The 23222-nt window shown below is 41.3% G+C and overlaps 5 protein-coding genes across 5 annotated transcripts; 3 read left to right on the forward strand and 2 right to left on the reverse strand.

The window, feature by feature from the left end:
• Positions 1-160: 160 nt before the first annotated feature.
• HO173_002054 (uncharacterized protein) lies at positions 161-2233 on the forward strand (the record flags this gene model as incomplete). Its single annotated transcript, XM_037303990.1, has 3 exons — positions 161-370; positions 424-2137; positions 2202-2233. The coding sequence occupies 3 exons, from the start codon at positions 161-163 to the stop codon at positions 2231-2233; spliced, it is 1956 nt and encodes a 651-aa protein (XP_037168785.1).
• Positions 2234-3292: 1059 nt separating this feature from the next.
• On the forward strand, positions 3293-4693 carry HO173_002055 (uncharacterized protein; the record flags this gene model as incomplete). Its single annotated transcript, XM_037303991.1, has 3 exons — positions 3293-3496; positions 3554-4185; positions 4237-4693. The coding sequence occupies 3 exons, from the start codon at positions 3293-3295 to the stop codon at positions 4691-4693; spliced, it is 1293 nt and encodes a 430-aa protein (XP_037168786.1).
• Positions 4694-6586: 1893 nt separating this feature from the next.
• Positions 6587-7427, forward strand: HO173_002056 (uncharacterized protein; the record flags this gene model as incomplete). Its single annotated transcript, XM_037303992.1, has 2 exons — positions 6587-6782; positions 6841-7427. 2 exons carry the CDS (start codon positions 6587-6589, stop codon positions 7425-7427), a joined length of 783 nt encoding a protein of 260 aa, XP_037168787.1.
• A 166-nt stretch (positions 7428-7593) lies between these two features.
• HO173_002057 (uncharacterized protein) lies at positions 7594-10179 on the reverse strand (the record flags this gene model as incomplete). Its single annotated transcript, XM_037303993.1, has 1 exon — positions 7594-10179. One exon carries the CDS (start codon positions 10177-10179, stop codon positions 7594-7596), a length of 2586 nt encoding a protein of 861 aa, XP_037168788.1.
• Positions 10180-10769: 590 nt separating this feature from the next.
• HO173_002058 (uncharacterized protein) lies at positions 10770-16062 on the reverse strand (the record flags this gene model as incomplete). Its single annotated transcript, XM_037303994.1, has 5 exons — positions 10770-12008; positions 12077-13350; positions 13407-13450; positions 13506-14837; positions 14894-16062. 5 exons carry the CDS (start codon positions 16060-16062, stop codon positions 10770-10772), a joined length of 5058 nt encoding a protein of 1685 aa, XP_037168789.1.
• Between the last annotated feature and the right edge of the window lie 7160 nt (positions 16063-23222).

Below are 23222 nucleotides of genomic sequence, written 5' to 3' on the forward strand. Positions count from 1 at the left end.
AGCCCGAATGCTAATTTTCTAGTTTCCCAATGATTAAGAATATAGGGGTAAGACATATCCTCGGTCAGCGTTTTCCGCATAGCTTCTCCGTCGTCCAGAAAGCCCTTGTTGGCCAGCGCTTTGGACTTGATGACCGCCTGTCACGAATACACCTTCAACGATGCCGTCCGCTTTGTCCGACGCGGACAAGCAAATAATCAAAAGAGTGGTGCCCAAGGCGGTCAACAAGATACAGGCTGCTGCGGTGGCTAGGCTTTACGTAGCTTATCCAAATAAGCAACAATGGGTCTACACTGGACTTCAAGGTGCAGCTGTGCTGGCAGACGATCTGGTTGGGAACACCTTCTGGATCAAGTTGGTAGATATTTCAGTATGGTGCCCGCCTCTCTGCTCGGTTTGACTACGGTATTGAACAACAGCTAGGGATCCAGTCGCGGCGTGGTATGGGATCAAGAGATTTACGACCCCTTCTACTACAATCAGGATAGGACCTTCTTTCACTCGTTTGAACTTGAAAATTGTCTGGCTGGTCTATCCTTCGTGGACGAGAAAGAGGCCAAACAATTCAAGAAGAAGATGGACGACCGGGAGAAGAATGCGAGCAAGGCCACCAAAGCAACGCCGTTCCAAGGCTCGGAACCGCAGCCAGCAGGCGGGGTAGTAACCAACGGAAAATCGCACCATCGGTTCGGAGCCATTGGTAGCCTATTGCACGGCCAGAGGTCCTCCTCCGCTCCACACGTACCGCAACCACAACCGCAGTCTATTGTCCCTCCCCGGGAGCCTGCGCAACTCAACCATGCACAGATCAGTCCAAGCCGTGATAGGGCGTCATCGCTGGATACGGTTGATCCGTCATGGAGAGGGTTATTGGGCGAGCTACTGGAGATGGGCATCACCGAGGATCAGATCGAGCAGAATTCCGATTTTATTAAGGACTATATAGAACAGCGAAAGGCAAGCGGAATTCCGATTGGGGGCAACGATGGTGTCGCCAATGGCTTCGGCGATGATCGACGAGCCAATGCACCTCCCTCTCCGCTGCCAGGAGCTCCACCTGGACGATTGGAATCCATCAGCCCACAGGATACTGGCAGTACCGTTTCTTCGAAACGAGGTCCACCCCCTGCCCCACCGCCATCTCGAAAGACTCGCCAAGAAAGTCAGACTGTCATTCCCTCCCATCAGGAAAGGTCACGGTCAAGGTCTCCTGAGAGGACGCCATCACCACGCCCGGCTTACCAATTCCGGGCACCACCGCCACTCGCAGACGCTGGCAAGTTCGCGCAAGCGCCAGCTCCGAGCCTTCCGAAGCGTAATCGAGCTGTCTCGAACGTCGCAAACCCTGGTCCACCTCCACCTCCCAGACCTCCAAAGACGCCTATAGAGGACGAAGCGGATGCAAGACCAAAGTTCGGCGTCCCCCCACCTTTTCAAGGAGAAAGAAAGTCTTCGGTGGCCCCTCCACCACCGCCAAGTCGAGCTCCCCTACAGTCTTCTCCACGCACTTCTCGAGAGGCCGGTCACGGACATGCCGTACCGCCTAGCGTTGCCGCCGCGCCTCCGCTTCCTCCCAAAGGTCCAGCTGCACCACCTCCATCCGCGGGTCCGCCTCCCCCACCTCCTTTGCCTGGACAACGCCATCCATCCGCCAACCCCCCGCCACCTCCATTGCCCACGATACCAAGACCGGTACCAAGTGCTCTAACTTCTTCGGGAGGCCCCCCTCCGCCTCCTCCCCCACCATTGCCTTCATCCGCTGCACCACCTCCTCCGCCACTGCCCTCGTCTGGTGCTCCACCGCCACCGCCAATGCCAATGCCATCTGGCGGAGGTCCTCCTCCTCCACCTTTGCCGCCTGGTCGAGACTCCGTCAGCGCTCCACCCCTAACGAAACCGGCAGGAGGAAAGGAAGATGTGCTGGCTTCTATTCGAGCGAGCGGCGGCGTTGGTGGAGGCCGATTGAAGAAAGTCAGCGACCAGGAAAAGCGTGATAGTAGCGCTGCTACGGTCCCAGGTGCAGCATCCGGAGGCACTTCAGGCGGAGCAGCGCCGCCACCTCCTTCGGGAGGAGGTGGATTGGGGGATGCGCTTGCTGCGGCATTGAGTAAAAGAAACAAAAAGGTCAGCGCAAGCGGTAAGTTCTATATTTCCCTCCATAACAAACATTGCTATTTCTGACTTGACTTTAATCTGCACAGATGATGAAGAGGACCAGGAGGACGACTGGTAACGATGACAATTGGGACGACTTGCCAACGCGTGATGGACTGTGCCCGTTTCAGTTTGAACAAATGATCAGTTAGCGTATAGCTCTTGACTGATTTCAAGACTTCAGCAGAGATGGTAGCTAGAATTCAATTCCGTGAGTGAAAAAGATGAGATCGGTAGAAGTAGACCATTTGACACAGGTCGAATCCAAGGAGCTTCGGGATAACGCCTGACCTGAGCCCATTCTGGGTCCCTTTACCCCTGTCATGCCCAATAGAGGTCCCTAAAGTTCAACATATACCTTGCACTCCTGGAAGATAGTCCTAGGCAGTCCGTTGCTATAGAGCCGCCTTCCGAAAGTAGGGTTAGGGCTAATAAGCCTTGGCGTCTTGGCATGTGCAGGACTTTGGTGCAGACCTCCGTATATGTTGATGAAGATACAATCTATCTGGCGGCCTCAAAATTGCGATAATGGGAAGACTAATTTTCGTGCATTGCTTTTCTATACATCAAAAACACTCCCCATTCTGCTTTCTGGGGTTGCGAGTTTTTCAATGCCAAGACGCAAAGCTTCGTGCATACGCTAAATTTCAACTCCAATATTTCCCGTTCCACGAGGCCTTATTTATGAGCAACCATACAAACGAACTTTACCCCATGCTTTCTTGAGGATATGAGGCCTGCTCCTAGGCCGACTACGTCTACACCTTCTTTGTCTGTTCTCCGCTTTCTCCGGTCCCAGTCTGAGCATGCCTGCTTCTTCACTCCTAGCACAAGAGCAACGGCCTGCCCAATTTCTGTATGTCGAGGCGCAAAAGGAGCTCCAGGGAACGTAGCGCACGCTCTACCTTCAACAAGGAGACATCTGGTCACGAGTTCGCGCCGCCAAGCTTACGTCGAATCGTCTCTCCTCAATCTAGATTTCCTTAGACCATATTCCGAGCGAGGGTCCTCAAGATTTCCTGCCCTTGCAAGCAGGAGTTTGCCGGCGCCTTTTGGCTTTCCCCCAAGAAAGGCGAGCTCCTCTCAGTATCGGTCTACCGATACTCGACCGCTGTGGAAAAAGCCATGGAAGGACAAAATGCGCAAAGAAAATTCAGCCTTGAAGTCGAGTGATTCACCCGCGCTACCCAGTTTCCTGGATGATACTGGCAGCACGCATTTTGGTCGTAGGAAAACACTGAAAGGGCCGAACGAGTTGAAACTACGCTGCACAGAGTTCGATGAGAACGGGAATGTCACGTTCATGGATGGTGAGTTCAAGAAGTCCGAGCTAATTGCCAAGGTATGTCCAACAAATCTAGTGTCCGAAAGGAGAGATCGATGCTGATAGATGGTGTAGTATGGTCTACTCCCTCGTGACCTGAGAAAAATTGATTCCTCTCTATTGCCCCATATCCTCGTCCGTCCCTCCGCAATCTTGATCAATCTTCTCCACCTACGCGTTCTCATCAAGCACAACCGTGTACTCGTACTTGATGCATATGGTACTACGGACTCATACACTCAGTCCCAATTTATCCACGATCTTCAAGGGAAGCTGGGTCAGCACGAAACATCACGGCAAGCTGGAGGCTTACCGTACGAGTTCCGAGCTTTGGAAGCGGTGCTTATCAGCGTCACGAGTGGCCTCGAGGGAGAATTCGAGGTCGTCTCTGAGCCGGTGCAGAAGGTTTTAAAAGAGCTTGAGGAGGACATAGACCGTGACAAGCTACGCCATTTACTCATATATTCAAAAAGACTGGGCACATTTGAGCGAAAAGCTAGGCTCGTGAGAGATGCAATAGATGATCTACTCGAGGCGGACGATGACCTTGTGACCATGTACTTGACTGAAAGGGCGCAAGGAAAAGTCAGGGAAGAAGACGACCACACAGAGGTTGAGATGCTGCTAGAATCGTACCACAAAGTCTGCGATGAGATAGTCCAAATCGCTGGGAATCAGGTCAGCAATATTCGAAACACTGAGGAGGTGTAAGTGTCCCAAGTTTCGCCAACAACATTGTTCCATACTAACGTCAACAGCGTGAAAGCCATTCTTGACGCCAATCGCAACTCCCTTATGCTTCTCGATCTCAAGTTTAGCATTGGCACTTTGGGCATTGGCACTGCGGCCTTCGCTGCCAGTCTCTACGGTATGAATCTGAAGAACTTCATCGAGGAATCGGATCTCGGTTTTTTGGGAGTGACAGCCACGTCGACGGTCTTGGCAGCGGTGGTATGGGCGTATGGCCTCAAGAGGCTTCGAAGGGTACAAAGGGTCAGTATGTGGGGCGAGCAAGGGAGCAGGAGCCGTGGACCATGGACAGACGTCAACACCCCTCTACCGGCCTTACCAGGAGAGTCGAGGGTGGAGCGACAAAGGAGGCTGGAGCTGGCAAGGAATGAAAGTGGAGAAGACGGCGCAGGAGTAAGAGAAGGCTCAGAAGCCGTGGAGATGTATCCAACGGTAAATGAGGAGAAGCCTTTAAACGAGAAGTGAGACATTTCGTGGCCATTGGCCTTGGAAGTTGTCCAGGCACGGCCAGTCTGGTTGATTTGTCCTGCACAGCGATGGGAGCGTTCCGTGGCATCTGTATCTTGTACCAATAGGCCTTATGCAACTCAATCTGTACGGTTCGGAAATCCATTGCGTCGAGCCACGCACATCATTGGTATGATAATCACCTTGTTGTTATCAATCGTCTCTTGTCGACATCTACTCGGCGATACAAGCTAAGGCTAATCGTGTCTACCCCCATTTGCGCCCATTTTATATCCGACATAGATAGCTACCACTACCATGGCTACCACTACTCCTTATTTAAATAGCCTACTATCATAGTCTATCATAATGACTAATACTACGGTACTATAGTCGCCGTCTGTAGGCCTGGTATAGCAGAAATCTCTGTCCTGGACTCAGATGTAGCCTATTTTTATTCTGGCTATTTTTAAAGACACGAAGAGAGACTGAGAGGTAGAAGTCTAGTCAAGAAAAAGGCTACTATACCTCCCACATCAGGTCTAATAATATTACTAAACCTCGCTTTATCACCTTCACTACAGTAGTAGACTTTATCGAAGACTTTATTATAGACTTTATTTTAATAATAATAGCGAGACGAAAGAGATAAAAGAGATAAAAGAGATGAAGAAGGTAAGAAAATAATAGAAGAAGAGATAATAGAAGAAGAAATAGACTAATAGTAGAGAAAGAGATAGTAGAAGAGATAGTAACGATTTTTTTAAGACATGATAGATCGATAAGGTCTAAAAAACGATAATATAGGTTCTCCGATATAGATCATTGTTATTATGCTAGTTTGCTATATAAATTTGATGAGAGGTAGACATTTAAATAGTATAAGGGCCTCTTCGATAATTACATATTTTCAAAATATGCCAACATATATTACCCCACCTCTTGACAAATGAAATGTAAGTTCAAAACAGCACTAGTAGATAGTTGAAAATATGTAAAATATAGGTACGGTTTCGTTCGATAACCCTATAATCTCGCTGAGTGAGAATCGAATAATATAGGATAGTCGAAAAATTCTTTCTCGTCAGAGACAATTGCCTTCTTACCTACCAGTGTGTAGGGAGGCATACAAAAAGCGCTTTATATAACTGCAGAATAGCTATTAAGGATTTCTTTGGTATAGGCATAGCCAGATAGAATAGACGTTCTCCGCATTTGCTTGTCATAATGAGAAGAATAGTACTGAGCAGCAGTAAGAACGACACTTGCAGCTACCTCTTCAAATAGAGAGTCATCCATAACTGAAATATAGCTATTGCAGTCATGAAATGTGGCTACCAGTCATGAAAATGAAAAATATCGCTATTGCAGTCATAAATGTCCATTATTTCTATGTGCTTAGCGCACATTGGGCCTCAAATTATGGGTCAACCCATAATTTACATATTTTCAATGTGCAATGTGGCCTGGCAAGTGAAAATATGGTTACCGAACGTAACCGTGTATTAATAGTACGCTAAGTTGAAAATATGTTGGCATATTTTGAAAATATGTGGTTACCGAAGGGGCCCTTAAAGATGTTCATTATTCTATGTGCCTGCAGGGCAGATATGTGCGGTGCCAAGCCACGCTAGGCCCAAATGGGTGGTGGCTCTGGAGGAGGCCTTGGCGTACCGTGACATGGCTGTTACGTCGGAATTATCGGATTTAAAATGGGCGCAAATGGGGGTAGACACTTAAGTCCAGCCTTGGCGATCCGTCCTCACCATCCTGGACGCCACTACCTTCTTAAGGAGGAGTGCGAGGGAGTACTCGAAGTCACTTCGTGCTGGTCATGGAACGAATCCGTTGGTCTGTCAGTCGCTTGAATCCTGAGCACCAGGTCCCTTTTTGAATCGCTCGCCAGTTGCTATGTCAAAACCCTGGCTCCTGGTATCTCCTGCCTCTCGTGGCATTGGTCTCCAGCTCGCCAGACGCCTGCTCAAGACCACAGATCTGCCCGTCATTGCAACAGCACGAAAAGATGTGAAAATGACCAACGAGCAGATACTGAATGGCCTCGACGTGGACAAGCAGAGGCTTGAGGTGCTGAAGCTCGATGTGACTGGTACAATTTCGCCAATGTTCCTACCGATCTCGAAATTCCCGTTGACCATTTTCGTCAGATGAAAGCACCATCTCTAGAGCGGCATCCCACTGCAAATCCCGTTTCTCATCCAGCTACCTCCGCCTCGCTTTTTGCATCCCTGGCATCCTTCATCCTGAGAAGTCCCCCTCCCAAATCGACCACGCCAAGGCCCTGTCCACCTTTCAAGTCAACACGCTCGGTCCCCTGCTCCTCTCAAAGCACTTTTCGCCTCTTCTACCCCGCCGTTCCACGACCCTCGAACCCATCCCGCACCTTCCTGCTTCCGCTGTCCTTGCCCTGATGTCTGCGAGAGTGGGTAGCATAAGTGATAATAGCCTTGGTGGATGGTACAGCTACCGTGCAAGCAAAGCTGCTGTCAATTCCATTGCTAAAAGCATAGATATCTATCTAAGGCAAAGATGTGGGGAGAACGCGATGTGTGTGAGTTTGCATCCGGGCACTGTGCAGACAGGGTTGAGTGAGGAGTTTTGGGGAAGCACGCCAAAGGAGAAGTTGTTTACGCCTGAGTTTGCCGCCGAGAAGTTGATACAAGTTGTGAACGATGCCGGGTTGGACGGGAGGGGCAAATGCTGGGACTGGGAGGGAAAGGAGATACCGCCTTGATGGGGCCAATAGTAAAGTGGTCGAAGCAGATGACACGAGTGAAGGGTAACGAAGACAGCTTTGATTTCTTCGAGTTACCGGTTCTATCAGGACATGCGTCTTCTCCGGCCAACTTTAACCTGCCTGATCCCAAGCCGAAATCGATTTTTCCAAGCTGTACTACTCCCTATGGTCCGCTGGAAGTGCTCCACCTGTCACCCGCATTGCCACTATGTAGTGCCAAAAGATTCTCCAGCCCTGCATACAAGCTCCCCGTCCCGCTCGTCCCACTTGACCGATCACAGTCCTTACCCGACAAACCAATGGAGCTATCCCCATTCGTGCCTCCCATTCCATTCAGTCCTCGACTACCACCGCAAGCCGCAGACGTGTTAATCACAGCCAGAAATGCACTCTCGAGCATGGCGTTCTTCCGTTCCATAGCGGAGAGTCGCTCTTCGAGACCGCTCATTTCATGGATCAAGGAGTGATCTGAGGAGCGATGCGAGCGTCTTCGCAAGAGAGGAGACAGGTGGGGCGTCGGTACCCGGGAAGCAACAGGGCGCGGAACCGGCAGCGAATGGGACGACACTGGGCGTACTTTGCTCTCGTCCTCCGGTCCCTGCAGAGTCGGGGACGCTAGATGAGGCGGCACAGGATAGAAGCCATTTGTTTTGAAACCCCGCGGATGCTCGTCCATGCTATTTCTGCCGAAGTGTGACTTTTGGGATGGTGCTCGCTGGACTGGGGAAACGGGTTTCTGCTCAGCGACTATGATGATCGGAGAGAGCCTTTGAGAAAGCGTGCTGCTGTCGCGATATTGGAGTGTCGTCGTCGCGCTCAGATTGCTGACTTGAGAGTGCTGTGTTCTGTGCTTAAGTTCGAAGAGCGCATAGTTGTAGGAATCTCGTGGACTTGGTAGCTCCGCGACCCCTTCATGGCATCTCTGATCGTTCACTGTGTTCCGAGTGACCGGTTCGACCGCTTCAATCGTTGCCTCGTGAGACCTCATGCGAGCTAAGTCTCGATGTTTCTTTTTTCGGGTATTCTCTGCTCCTTCTTTCTTCAGCTGTTCTAGCTCGTCTGGTGTGCCAACGCTCAGGCTTGTGGGCAAGTGATCCAACCGCGGAAACGAGATGCCGCGTCTCTTCGAGCGGAGTGGCGGCGACGGCTGAGACATCTCTTGCTCTGTTTCAGTCGCTGCATTCATCCTAACCGGCGAACCGGGTCTTTTAAGTGGGCTGCTGTCCACGGAAGGGTACAGTTTGTATTGGGATCTGGTAGGTGACTTTTGCGGTGGTACCTTCGGGGACGAGGTCTCTGGGCTTGCTAACCTCCGGCTTGAATGACTGGCTCTCGGTGTCGCTGGGCCGAAGCTGTCGAGCCCTTCAGGCAAAGACGGCAACGGCGTGAGAGGTGCAGGCCCGGGCTGAGGTGGTACCTTGACGAAGACGGCGCTTTGGGCATTAGATACAACGCCGGATGAGGCATCTGATTGGATGTCTTCTGCAGTGGATTCGGCGGACACAACGGAAGGCGCCTTGGAATGGTAGTTGATGACGGGTGATGTCTTGGTCCCTGGAACCTGCTCTTGGGTCATGGGCAACGGTGGCGTTAGAGGTCTGGCAGGTCCCCTGAAAACCATTGGGGGAAGGATGATGCGACTGGGACTCCGATTCAGTGGTTTTGCTGATTGACCTTCACAAGTGACGGCATCCCAAGATCCGTCTGGCGCGACTGGAGCTTCTGTCTGTTTGCCCATTTCCTTGGCTGGACTGCGTGATCTGCGCCGAATGACCGCGCGAACACGCGAAAATGGTGCCGGACCATTGGCGGCAAAGTCGCGGACTCTTGGCTGGTACTCAGCTTCTGGTACTGGGACTTGAGAAGCACCTACAGTCAAAGTAGTCGTCTCGCCTTGGGACAGTATCTGAGAAAGGTCCCTCAATAAACCGAGAGAGTCATCAGTGGTGCTCTTTCTTGGTGACGATTGCACGGTTGCTGCTTCGGTCAATGGCTTGGGTTCGATGGGTCCGTTTCGTCCAGGTGCGGTGTTTCCGTTCGTCAGTCTGTCCCTGAGAACTCTGTTTCCGAGACTTTCGGAGGTAGGATCGGGAAATCCAACGGTCTGGTAAGGTGACATTCGATGTTTAGCTTCTTCACTTTCAAGGCTCCTGTGGGCCGAACGCTCATGTACCGGTTCCTGGGTCGCATTGACTTGATGAACGATCGAATTGACATCCCCAACGAGATCCAAAGGAGCTGGGGGATGCCTTCGTTGGCCTTCACTCGCAGGAGAGCCCATAGGACGTCTGCTTTCATTAACCCGGTAGGTTGATGCGTTGCCACTGCTATCGTATATTTGTCTTGAAAGGATCTGTCCATACTTGCGACCATCTGAAGTCCTGTGTATCGCAATTGGCATCTTATTCTCTTTCGAAGACTTGCGTTTAGAGCGCGAACTGAAAACTGTCTTGAGTGAATGCTTGCGATGCTCCGGTGGTGGTTTATCGTCCCCAGTCGCGCTTGGAGGACCCTTGACAAGCTCCTCGCATATCTGTTTGTTCAACCTCCTCGCCTCGCATATCTGTTTGTTCAACCTCGTCGCCTCCAAGTTGTGAATGAAGCCAGCATTTCGTGGCTGGAGTCGCGTGGATCCCTTGGGGAAATGGCGCTTTGGATGCAGCTGCGGCGAGTCTCCGTCAATGCTGCTTTGCGGCGGGTCTGGAAATCGGAAAGTCGCTGGATCAATGTGCAGATTGGAATCCATCATAACCTAATCGTCGGAGATGTGACGAGTTGTTAAATGCTCGAAAGTTGTGTGTGAGACGGCTTTTAACCCTCGGCCTTAAATTAGCAAGGGGCCGGGATCGGAGTAAGGTGTTCAGTCCTAGTGCCGGGTTTTCAAAAATATCACGAGAAGTCTGCCAGAGAAGAAAGTGGGTAGGTTGCATATGCATTCATGCAAGGGGCGAGGTAGTTCAGTACATTCATTGGGGCAAGAAGGCAGCAAAGGATCAGCAAGGCACAAGATGGGAAGAAGGGGAATAGAGGTAAGAAATCGCCGCAGTATCGGATTGCCACAAACCTCAATCCACGCGGCTCAAGAAGGGGTCTCTGTTTGAAACAATTCTTGGTTGCGAGCCGGCGCCAGGACAATACCCCCATGGTTTGCATCATGTAAAGGAGCCGCTAGCCGGCTTGCACCAACTGCGCCCCGAAAACGCCCGCTCATACTGTAGTATGTGACCAGCATACTGACGCCTAGCAAGGCATTTATCTACATGACGCCTTGCAAGATGCAGCGCTGAAACGAAACAGTAAGCAATAAGACAGCGTCTCTTCGAATCGAAAGGCAGGCAATCACAGCCTCTTCTTGGGCCTAATAAAAGGATCCGCGTCTCTTTTCTTCTTTGGTGGTCGAACTATATGTTGTTGAGGGAGAGGTGGCCTAATTGTAGGAACCTCTTCCGCTTTGATCACTTGACTCGAGCCGTTCCCCGGACGCGTTGACTGTCCAGAATATCGCACCACTCCTGATGCCACGTTGAGGTTCCCGGACCGGTCGTTGATTCTGTCGACTTGCCTTGGTCCTGCCGCAGCCGCAATACTGTTCGGCGTGGCCGAGCTTGGCGCATTGTTCGCTGGCCTTGGAGGAAGATTGGGGCTCTTCGATGGCGCGTTGGATGGCCTGGGAGGCAAAGTGGAATGTGATGAAGTGCCATTTCGATTCCTGCTATGGCTTCCGTTGGGCAGCCTAGATAGCGGTTGGTCGCCGTTCGATGGTCGTTTGGGTGCATCTTGTTGACTCAGTCCGAAGGGCCCACGTGCTGACTCAGGTCCCTTGGGAGCGTCTAAAGGCGGAGAACGTTCTCTTTTCCTTTTCTCGCCAATGTGCTGAGTTCGCCCTAGGCGATTTGGACCAATATTATCAGGTGCTGGTGTCTCAGCCGTACTCCGTACAACAGGTACTTGCATGCCATGGGACCCCATTTGCCTCTTCCGCCGGATCTCTGGCAAACGCTGTAAAAGGTATTTGTGGTCCGCCTCGGTCTTGGTAAGCCGTTCCTTTTCTTTCTTCGACAAAGGCGCCGTACTGCTGCAAGTCTTCTGGGTATGGTCAAATAGACCGCAAATCAGACAGCGGTCCCTTGTGCAGGAGGCTTTTACATGGTCGGAGCCGGCGCAGCGATAGCATTTGTTTGGGCTCATGTTCGCGGCGTCTGGGTTGTCGCAACGACTGGTAAAATGTGCAAAACTGCCACACTTCTGGCAATTTTCAAGTGGATTCAGGCCGTTCGCTCCTCCGGCAGGCTTCGACGGCATCGCCGCGGCATCATTGAACAGTCTGCTGTGGACTGGTGAATCTGCAACGACTGAGCTGCGGCGTCTTGCAGCGGTGGAAGCGCTGGAGGCTGGTGCGTCAATCATCTCGATATCGTGATCGACATCTGAAGGACTAGCACTCGTCACCGGTGAATCTTTCTTTCCGGTAGGCATGGCCGAGTCCAATTGTAACAACGGTTTCTTCAAGAGGCTTACCAGGTCACCGCTAGTGTAACGGTCTCGACGCTTTGCATCTTGGATCAAGCGGCCCCAAAACTCCCCCGTATCAGAGATTGGGAATTGCCCAAGACCCATAGCGATGATTTGGCTCGTGTAATGCCCACGTTCATTCGCCGAATATCCGACAGAAATCCGATGCCGCCGCTAAAGGATGCCCGAACACAGGAGAAAATGATTACCTCGCTCTCGCGTCCTTGAAACGCATCCGTAGTATTGAACTCCACAGTGGTCAGCACGGAGTCACCATAGATTTGGGCAAACCGAGAGCGAAGTTCCCGCAGCTGGCTTTTGTAAGGGGTGATTATCCCAATCTTTCCTTTGAATTCGTAGCCCTTGCAGTCGGTAATCAGACGCTCAAATAGCTTGAGTGCCACTTCGATTTCCGCGATATTGATCAACGAGTGACCACGGGGAACACTTTGCTGGGTACCTTGCACATCAAAGAAGCGGTATGGTCCGAGGATCTTGCTCTGGTGCCAGGGTCTTGTCCTCAGCTTGGCCATGTCTGGTCCATCCAGTAGTTTAGCATCGTAGAAAGCGTTGCTAGGGAAAAGACTGATCTCCGGATGCATGCGGTATTGAGTATCCAGAAGATGGACGTCGTTGGGACTATTGGCTTGCATGCGGACGAACAGACTCTGCTCGTATTGGAATCGTGCAGCTTCTCTCGAAAGCACTGTCGGCGGCAATTGTTTGGGGTCGCCCACCAAGATGCACTTGGAGCATCCGTACTTGAGAGGGATCAGCGCGCTGAGCTCGATTGATTGGGCGGCTTCATCGATGACGACAGTCTCGAATTCAATATTCAGGCCCTGGAACATCTCGTGACCGCTGCCACTCAGTGTAGCACAGATCACATGAGCACCGTCGAGGACTTCTTGTTGTACACGCCGCCTGCTCATCTCTGCATCTCTGGCGGCCGTATCACCGCTGTCTCGAGCCACGTCGATCTGATTACTGAGCTGTTGCTTCTTTCTCTTCAACACTTCAAATTCGCGATCCTGCTCTGCGGACACCGGCATTCCGCTGGCTTTGAGTCCGTCCACCACTGTCCGAAGACTATGAAGTTGGTCGCTTGTGGACTTGTGTTCCATCATGATCTTGTGGATCTCGTCTCCGGTCCCCGTTTTCTTGCCACTAGCGACATTGAGTTTTGCGTTAACGAGCTCTTCCAACGTCACGTCCAGAACGTTGGTATTGATGGCATCGCTGCGGCCAAGACGAATCACTGAGAGAGTCTGTGAGTTTCCCTCGGCTGTCTTAATGCCTTGCTTGAACCTCATGACGAGCTCGTCGACTGCCGCATTGCTTGGAGCGCAGACAAGTAGCTTTTTGAGGCAGCCCCGTTGCCGCTGCGCTGCACGTTTCCACTGTTGCTCTGCGGACGAGCAATAGGCACGCCTTTATCAGCGAAACTACCGGTCAACAGTGCACCGACAATGGCCACTATTGTCTTAGTCTTGCCTGAGCCTGGTGGACTATGCCACAGTATTAGCGGCTGCTAGCGCGGCAAAGTGTCATACATCAACATACCCTTGGATGAGAGTGAAAGCATCATTGTCAACAGCTGATTTGACAGCTTTGGCCTGTGCAATGTTGATACTGTAATTCGCTACGAGGGGTCCCAGGTGTTTTTCTGAGTACTCGAGCAGTGGCGATGGTCTCGCTCTAATCACCTCATCGCAAAGGTCAAAATACTTGAGACCCAGCAAAGCACCGTATTCCCTCTCCAACGGTATGATGGACGAAACCTTGACACCGTATAACGTGGAATTAGGTACCATCGACGCCACTAGGCCGTTGCCCACGTTCGCTCTGTACGTTATTTCCATCGTGGACTTCTTCCGACTGACCTTGAAGACGCGGGCAAGACAATGCGCTTGCCGGGCTTCAGCTGTAGGTGACTGATGTTTTGACATCAATACTACATCGGCTTCACCGATCCCAAGCTCCTTACCTTCAGCCATCGATATAGTTGTGCTGACTTCGAGAAAGGCATCGACGGTCATGCGATTTGCTACCTTGATTTCGAAGGTCTTGAAATTGCCTTCTTCTTTCGACTTCAAGAATCCCTGCCACGCTTCGAGGACTAGCAGGGGCTCAAAGGTATTCTGATAATCGGTGGGGGTTCGAAAGCTGTTTGTCACTAAGCGGTAGTCCTGCCTCTCGGAGCCTGGGGGAAAGTCGCCGTTGTGGAAAAAGTCCCAGCCGAGGATAGTCTTATGGAGAGCCGTGAGGTCGGGTGCCAATCGTGCACGCATATCTTTGGCAGACCTGACCTGCCTTGTCTTCTTGATCGGTCCCTTGTATTTGGCTTGTATGGCTCTGGCAGCTTGATATTCTCGGACCACATCAGGGAGTCTCGACGGTTTGGGGCCGAAGAGCTCTCGATCCAGATCGTTGTCTGATTCGGATTCTGAGCCCGAGGATAACATCATACTGGACGCCTTGGGGGCGTGATCCTTGCCTTTGACGCCGAGGCTGCCCAAGCCCGAGCCTTCCCCGAAAGTTTGTCCGGAATTGCCAACCGCGGCCTTCTTCTTGACCATGGCCAGTGTCTCGGCATCTCGCTGCTTCTTTGCTTCTCGGTCTCTTTCACGCTTTTCGCGGAAGAGAGCGCGGTCAGCGTCAGATGCGACGACTGCCTTGGCCCCCTTGAGGGCTTTCTTCTCCCGCGTTGGGACGGTAGACGGTTTGCGATCCCGAGTCTCTGTTGGTTTCCTGCTCGCAGCGATCGAGGCCTCCATGCCCTTCATCAACTCCGCAGAGCGACTGACGGATAAGAGGTCCTGGTCCAGGATGTCGGAATCGCCAAATTCATCGTCAGATACCTCGACGACGGGCTGAGATGACTTGGCTTTGGACCTCCAAGAATCCAAGTCAATAACCCCGCCTTGATTCTCTTCTTGACAGCTAGGGACTGCTCTTGGCTACGATCCGACACGGGTCCAGACTGTTCACCATCAGTATCTGCCAAGGCAACCGTACGACCCAGGTTTGACTCCAACGCTCTTGCGAGCTCGGCTTTCTCCTGTGGTTTCAAGTGTGTCCTTCCTTGAGGTCCATTGTTGATCACTTGCTCCAGGAAATTGCAGGGTCCTTCAGCAAGGGTCATGGACAAGTCCGTCAGTCGATCCAAGACTTTGTGGGTAAGCTTTACCGAGATTTCCACGAGGAAAAGATCACGTAGTCTTAGCCATTTACTCATTGCTTCCATGATCCGAGCGGGATGCTCCAGAAGGCCCTTGCCGGCTTTGTTTTCCTGGGCTCCGGTGGTACCGTCCTCCTGCTTGACGGGATTTGCAGAATCAATCGCAGTTGCGAAGACGCTGTACTGGTCGAAAAATCGTTCCGAGAATTGCATGGTATCTCTGCAGAACTCCTTGAGTAGATTGGAATCAGCAACTCTCGCCCGACTCCAATCCTCCGTCGTCTCGTATATCACTCTCAGACCTTCCCACTGGCATTCCCAGAAGTTCTCCAGCGCTTTGGTTTCGGGTGTGCCGGTGAGCGAACGGGTTCGGAGTAAGCCGTGTTGAGAGTCGCAGAGGATGTCAAGCACATCGGAGGAGGTCTTCAACATGCGGGGGCAAGAAGCAAATGTCCGATTACGTGCAATGCGACGGATAGACCAAGAGAATGCATTCAGTGTCGTCTCGAGGAAGGTCTTGAGTAAGTGGCCAATGGCCTCCTTCCGAGCTGATTCGGAGCTGATGCTTTTGATGAGATTGACTCCTGCTTCGTATAGGTTGGCATCCGGCGAGAAGAGCGATGCAACCAATGCAGTAGCCGTGTCAGAGTGGCGGAAGAGCTTATCCAGATCGCTTGGGCCAAAGTCATTGATACGCTCCAAGATTTGACATACCAAATGTGTGAGGCGGCCGAATTTGACGTTGAATCCGCTTTTGGCTTTGGCGTAAATCTCGTCTGCTTTCACCTTGGGGTTTTCATCCACGTTCACCTTGAATTTTTCGAGCCCCGTGAGATCGTTGATGCCGACCAGAGCTGCCTTAGCCACGGCCACATTGCCACGGTCGAGATGTTGAACTACAGCGTCCCAAATGGCTGGGGGAGTACGACGCATATCCATCCGAGACTTCTTTGTTTTGCTTCAAAGCCTCTTGATCCGTCTTCAAAGATTTGCATTCCAACGCGAGAGCAACCTTGACAATCTTCAGACAGGTATCTGCGCAGTGTTCATGGAGCTTGTTGTCAGTAGGCATGGAAGGTATCTCGATGATCTCTTTGACGTACGCGCTAGTTACTTCCAACGTCTCGGCGGCTGGGCAATTCGACCCGTTGGACTCAGTGTAGCACCCCTCCTATCGTTATGAAATTTAATAATATATTTAATAGTAGAACTAATCTCTAAGAAATATTAAAACTTCGAGGTATATAAAGTAAATCTATATTCGTTAAGCTTCTAAGTATATAAGATATATTATTAAAATTAAACTCTAAAAGGAATTCTAATATAATATATATAATATCGATATCTTAGTATAAGTAGCGTTAAGGTTTATAATAGTATTAAATCTAATAATTATCTTCTCTTTTAAACTTTAATTTCTAGATATCTAAATAGAAATAGAATATTTATTAAAAAATCTTTAAATCTTAATAGGAAAATAAGAGAAAAGAGTTAATCTATTACGATATCGTTTTAATAAGATAATAGAATTAATTATTACGCGCTATAAGCGCGTTATTAATATATTATATAATAATATTAATATTATCTTCGAGAATAATATCGCTTTTACGATATTAATTAATAGTAATTTATAACAAGTTGATATATTTAGTATTAGCGTTTTTATAGCGCTAGTTAATAGCTTCTATAGCGAATAATATTAAATTTAAAAATTTATAATAAAATCTTAAAAAAGCTAATAGATAAATAAAGATAGAAGAGTTTTTTTATAGATAATATTATTTTTATAGCGTATTACGTTTATAGCGAAGTAATATAATAATAATCTTTATTATAAGAATTCGAAGAAAGTAATTAATAGAGCGACGCGTTCGCGATAATACTTTCGATTATTAATTAATAATAATAATAGAAATAATAATAATAATTAGATAACGCGATTTTATAGATAATAGCGAAATATCGCCGCGTTACTACTATTTATATTATTAGATATTATTTATTAATAATAACGCTATAATAGAAAATATAAAAAAAAATTTAAATTATTTATTTTTATTCTTTATAACTTCTAATATCTCTTTTATAAGTATTTACTTTAGCGCTATAATATTAATATTAATATTAATATAAGTATAATATATCTTATTATATTAATAATCTACTTCTCTTTATTATAAGTATCTTATTATTATTAATCGCGTTAATATATAAACTAATAATTTTATAATATTCTTTTTTAATAATAATAATAATTTTAATAATAAATATATAATCGCTTTATAAACGCGATTACTAACTCTTAACTATTTCTATTATTATTACTTTATATATATAATTATTAATAAATTCTAATATCTAATTTATTATATAGAATTTACTTTTATTAAAATAATAATTTATATATTTAAAATAAGTCTTTCTTCTATAATAACTATAAGATTAAAAAGCGCGATATTAATCGCTATATTAAAATTTCTTTATATCTTTAAATATAAATAAGAAAATTAATATAGCGCTATCGCCGTATTAAATAATTTTAAAAGTTATTTTATTAATAGACTAAGCTTAATAAGAAGATTATCTAATAATATAAATTATAGAAATATATAATAATAACGACTTCGGCCGCTTTTATTATAATTATAGATTTTTAAGATTAATTTATAATAATAAATAAGTATATAATAAAGTTACAGAAAATAAACGAGTTATTAGAGAAGAAGCTCGAGAGCCTTTATTAATATATAACGAATATCGACGAGTATTAACTCGAAGATTATACTTTAATTATCTTTTTATTAAAAAATTAAATTAATAAATTTAATTCGGTTTTTAACGTTAAGATAGCGGAGGATATTTAAATAATAATCTTTTTTTAATAATAGCGCTAATATAAGATTTTTAGATAATTTTTTAATAATTACTCTAGATAAAAATACGCTTATATTAATAATATATATTTTAATATAATAAATTTCCTTTATAATAGAGTTTAATAGATAATTAAATAATATAATTATTTTATTAATTTATATTTTAATAATAATAAGTATAAAGAAGTACGCGCGTAATATAAGTATTATTTAGAAATATATCTAATCTAGTTAATAATTATATCTTATTTTATTATCTTTATTTATTTATCGTTAATTTATATAATTAATTAAGCTCTTTAATAATAAGAGACTTATTATTTATTATTTAATACTTTCGCTTATTATTTATCTATTTATAGATTTAGATTAACTCGCTAATATTAATAAGTTTATTATTTAATAGTTATTAATTATACTCTTTATCTTAATTAGTCTATTTAATTTTATATTAAATATCTTTTTTATACTTAATCTTATTAATAATTTTTTTAATTTTTTAAAGTTTATTATTATTAATAAGCTTAAGAATCTATATAAAGATATTCGCTATATTACTATAATCGCGATTATAATAAAATTTAAATAACGATATATAAAAGATATTATAAATTTTATATATTAAGAGTAAAAGTAAATAATATATCTACGCTTCTATCTTATCTATAATTCGAAATAATTCTATAAATTTATAAAATAATTTCTTATTTAGACGTTTTTACTTTAGATTTTTAATCGTTAATATTACTAAATTATTTATCTTATAACTTTAAAATTAATATATTTTATTATAATATTTAAACTAAATTATAATAACGCTGCGAAAATACTCTACTATCTTATTCCTTAATATCTTCTCTCTCGATAAAGTTATTCTTAATCTTCTAACGAATTTTAGAATAATATCTATATATTAGAAAGAATAATATTATTTCGATAAAGGAATACTAATTATTTATATAAGCGAACTCTACTATTAATAGTTATTTCGCTTAAATATTTTACTTATTATTAGTAAATACGTATAAGAAGTATTTTAATATCTAATTTTATTACTTAATCTACTTATCGATTTACGAATAAAAGGCGATATTTAAATATTACTTAATTTTGAAATAAAAGTAAACGACGGATTAGAAGCTATTAATAAATATAGAACTTCTATTATTAATAATATTATTTAATATATTATAGCGATATATTATTTTAGAATAAAATACTTTTATTAGTTAAGCGATATCGATTATAGTAGATATAAAAATATATCTTATTATTTTTATAAATCGATTTACTATAATTAGAATAGTATCGTAAATAATATTCTTATATTTACTCGCTAATAAGTCGATAATAAAGTTTATAAAAATTTTCTTTTATAATTTAATAGCGATAAGAAGTAAATTTAATTCGCTATAGAGGCGATATCGCGAAGTCTGAATTTATTAATAAACGTTATATATCTTAATATAGTCGATAACTAACCTTAAATTTTTATTCTAATAATATTTATAAATAAATAGTTTATACATTTTTATAGCGTTAAAATATTCGAATAATAAATTATTATAATATTTATTAATAAGTTTTTCTTTTAAGATTTTATTCTTAGAAATATAAAGATAATTATTATATTTTAATAGTTTTTTAAAATCTAAGATTTATATTTAATTATATATATAACGCTTAATTATTAGCTTATTAATATTAATTTAAAAAGAGTTTACTTAATTATTGTAGACTTATAAATCTTAAATTAATATTTTTATTAATCTTTAAAATATATTATAAGTAATCTCTTATACGATTTTAGACTCTCTTTTAGAAATAACTATCTAAACGCTAATAATATAAAATATAAACGCTTTCGCCGCTATAATCTTTTTATCTCTTTATAATTACTTATTACTAATTTAAAGTACGAATTTATTTTATAATATCGATAGTAATTTAATTTTTAATAATGATATTTTTTTATAGTTAGAGCGTCGCGATAGCGAGTTAATAAGATTTAATTTATTTATTTAATAAAATTTTTTAAAGTTATAAGTAGCTAACTTTAGCGCTTAATAAGTTTATTTAAAATTTAATTTCTTTTACTTTATAAAGCTTTTAAGATTATTATAATTCGTTAAAATTTTAATATAAATATATTATTTTCTAAATAGTAATATTATTATTTTATAGATATTATAATAATAAATAACTCTTAATTATAAATCTTATAATTTTACTTTATAGAAATTATTTTTTTAGATTAAAATATTATTAATTATTAATAATTATTTTTATTCGATTATAAAAGTATAATTTTTATATTAAAGTTAAAAGCGTTAATTTTAAAATATAGCTTTAAATTTAAATTATAATAGCGTAAAAATAGCGCGATTATAAAAGTATTTTAAAGCTATTAAAACGTTAGCTTAGCGTTATCTATTCACTCTAATAATTTAAAATTTTTATTATATTTTTTTTAAATAAGTTAGTAAGTAATATTATTATATTAAAATAGCTATAGATAAATTATTAATAGAAATTAATAAAATCTAAAAAGACTTATATATCTTAATAATTTTTTAATTTTAATTACTTCTTAATAATAGCGATATATTTCTAATTTATCGCGATATCTTTAATAAATACGATAAACTCTAAAAACTTAACTCGCTTAATATAGAATTAATACTTTTTTAAATTAATATATAGTTAAAACTAATATAAACGCTTAAGTATTTACTTAATATATTATTAATACTTCGCTAAATTAGCACTATAAATTAGAATATTATTTAAATCTATTATATATATTATATCTATTAGACTTATAAGAGTCTTATTAATATATATTTAAAAAGTTATTAATATATTAACGAGTTTAAAAGATATAATTAAATATTTAAAGTAGTTATAATAATTATAAAACGCTATTTTTTACTTATCGCCTTCTTTAATTTAAATTTAATAATAGATATTCTTAAAATTTAGCTTTATAAAGATCTTAAATTTATATAAGCGATTTAAAGTCTTAATAATTAGAGATAGCGAGTATTAATTTTTAATAATTATTATATTTAGATCTCGATAATTAATATAAAGATAAAGCCCTCTATTCTTTTTAAAAAATAAAAAAAATTAATACTTTAATTAAAGAAGTCGAATAGCGAATTTAATTTTTTTAAAAAAAAATCTTTAAATAGCGTTATAGCTTTATTAATTTCGTTTAAAATAGATTATATAAGAGATTATATAGCGATTTCTTATCGCTCTTAATCTTAATAATATAATCTCTCTACTTAAGCGTAAATAAGACTTTTACTTTTTTATTAAAAAAAATATTATTAAACTCTAATAACTTTTAAGAGAGCTTTAAATTATATCTATTTTCTAATTTATTTTATACTATCGCGATATATATAATTATAAATATATTTAGCTTCTATTCGATAATTTAAATAAATTTAATTAATTCTTTAATCTATAATTTATTAGCGTTAATTTTAAATCGCTATTATTTCGCCGTTAAATTTAATAATACTTATAATTAATTTAATTCGAGTATATTTAATATAATATTAAGATCTTTTTAATTAATAATATAAAAGAGTATATTATACTCTTTATCTTAACTCTAATTATTTATTAATTAATAATTTAATTAATACGCGCTATAATAATATATATTTTAATTACTTAACGCTTTCGATTACGATAAAATAGCGTTATAAGATTTTAAGTTTTATTAAATTATAAACTTTTATAAAATTAAATTAATATACGCTTTAATATCGAGTAGAGTAATAAATTATCTCTATTTATTCTAAAGCTTTATTTATTTCTTTATAAAAATAGAAGAGATTATCTCTATTAATCGTTATTCTTATCTTACTTCTAAGGCGATTATAAGATTTAATTTTTTTTTAATACTATATTAATAATAATAATAAGCGATTTATTAAGATTTAGATATTTAGATATCTAATAACCCTATTTTCTATAATAGAAATAATTATTCTTTTTATAATTAGAGTTAAAGAATTTAATTTTATACTTTATATTATCGTCTTAAGTACGCGTTATATAAGCGCTATTATTCGAAATTAATTTAAACTTTAAAATTTAATTCTCTAGAGACTTATTCTTAATAAATTCTCTTAAAGATTTTAAATAAAAATTACTATCGAAGTATACGCGTTTTAAAATCTTTTTCTATATAATAGTCTAGATAAGAATTTCTTTTTATTATTTCGATATACTATTAATATTTAGAATTTTATTCTTAAACTCTAATTTAAGCTTAGCTAAAAAGAAATTAATTTAATATTTTTTAGAAAATAGAAATAAATAAGTTTTTAATTTTTTTAAATAAATTTTAAAAATAAATATCTTCTAATTAAAGTGTTATTTAATCTTCTTCTACTTTTTATAGATAAGAAAATAGCGATTTATTAGATTCGCTATTAAATTAAATAAGAATTATTTAAAGAATTTAAAAGTTATATCTTCTAGATTATAAGCTTAATAGTATTTATATTATTAAATATTAAGATTATCTTCTAAGAATTATATATAATAAATAATCTTTAATTAATTAGTAATAAAATATTTAAAATTTATAAAGAACTTAATTTTAACTTCGCGGAATTAGCGTAGATACTCTCCCTTATTAATACTCTTATAAGAATATATTCTTTTAAAGCGAAGTATTTTTATTTTAATTAATATATTCGCTAAAAACGCGATAGTAATTAATATAAATAAACTTTCGTTAGTTATAGATAATAAGTTAGTATTATAAAGCTCGCGATTATAAACCTCTAACGTAGTTAATTTATATTCTTATTTTAAATAACGATTTTTAATCTTAATAATTATAAAATATTATTTTATAATAAGATCTTTTATTAATAAGAAATTCTTAAACTTATTATCGACGCTATAGCGACTTTCGATATTATCTTTATTTTTTATTATATAATCTAAAAATAAATTCGATATTATAATAATAATAGATCTTTTTTTTAAAAGATAAAGATATTGCCGAGACTCTTGGTGGTAGCAAGGCAAGCCTTTCCAGATCTCTACTGATAAAGTCTAAAAGATCAGACGGTTTTAAATCGTCGAATAATAAGGTCTTTGAATTGTTCTTCTATGACGATAGCTAATTAACTGGCTACCCTCTCTCATTACTACTAGAAATACATCTATCGTACTCGAATATCCACT

This window comes from Letharia columbiana, assembly GCF_014066305.1.
Source record: "Letharia columbiana isolate WasteWater2 chromosome Unknown Sc0000004_s0, whole genome shotgun sequence".
Classification (NCBI taxonomy): Eukaryota; Fungi; Ascomycota; class Lecanoromycetes; order Lecanorales; family Parmeliaceae; genus Letharia; species Letharia columbiana.